At 46.6% G+C, this 966-nt stretch overlaps 1 protein-coding gene across 1 annotated transcript; it reads left to right on the top strand.

Annotated features, from left to right (window-relative positions):
• Positions 1-94: 94 nt before the first annotated feature.
• PPTG_23019 (hypothetical protein) lies at positions 95-248 on the top strand (the record flags this gene model as incomplete). Its single annotated transcript, XM_008907970.1, has 2 exons — positions 95-100; positions 159-248. The coding sequence occupies 2 exons, from the start codon at positions 95-97 to the stop codon at positions 246-248; spliced, it is 96 nt and encodes a 31-aa protein (XP_008906218.1).
• Positions 249-966: the final 718 nt, after the last annotated feature.

Raw genomic sequence — 966 nt, 5'->3', positions numbered from 1 at the left:
GGCAAATGAAACAAGTAATTCACCCCGGATTCCGAATCCGGTCCTCACCTGTCTCGGCTTGAATCTGTAAGAAGAGTTTTCACAAACGTTCGGAATGCGCGTACGGCCTCGGCGTCTGCGGTTCTGGGTGTTCCTCGATCTTGGGCAATCACTCCTAGGCGCCCGACGATCCTCGGCGAATTGTGTCCGGCGGTTGGTCCTTCCTGGGTGTCAGTGAGTACGCAGACTTCACGACCTATCCTTCTTGAGGCCTGTGCTCTTGGACGCAAAACAAACTCTTATTGATCTTTTAGGTCTAGCCCTTCCGGGCTCGCCCCCTTTATCAAGAGATAGAGACTTTTGTTTGGAGAAGAGTACCACCCAAGTCAGGTAGTGCTCTCCACCAAGTATTATAATTGTGCTGATCTTTACATCATTTGAATCGAAACTACTTAGCGAAGACGACAAGGACAAGGTTGCGGATGCCGATGGATTGTTTTTCAAAGTAAAATTGCTTATGCGATCGGGATTCGACGGCACATGTGTGGTGGTGAAGAACCAACAGATCGTTAATATGCTGAGGTGCCCTCAGCGAATTAGTACAAACAGAGTCATCACACGGATCGTATTTTATTTTTTGAATTATACTGCCATAACACACCATGAGAATTGATTTGAGATGGCGATTTATTTAAAGACGATATTTAATAATTTGTTGCTCATACCACGCAGAACTGATTCTAGGCAAAATTTTCCAACAATGTTTTTACTGGCGGCTGCTGAAGACTGCAGTAAAAGTATCGATCATTTCTGGCAGAGTTACCTGGCCATTCGCCATTTTGCGTGCTTGCAGAGAAGCGGATACATCAGTAAAGCAGCTTCAGCGCCCCTTTCAACACGATGACGAGTCGTCCAGCGAGTGCTATGTCAGCGGCACTGGACGCCGAGCTGAAGCAACAAGAAGATGAAGAAACGCAAAACTACTTC

Source organism: Phytophthora parasitica, assembly GCF_000247585.1.
Source record: "Phytophthora parasitica INRA-310 unplaced genomic scaffold supercont2.28, whole genome shotgun sequence".
Taxonomy (NCBI): Eukaryota; Oomycota; class Peronosporomycetes; order Peronosporales; family Peronosporaceae; genus Phytophthora; species Phytophthora nicotianae.
This window is presented reverse-complemented; position numbering and strand designations above follow the sequence as displayed.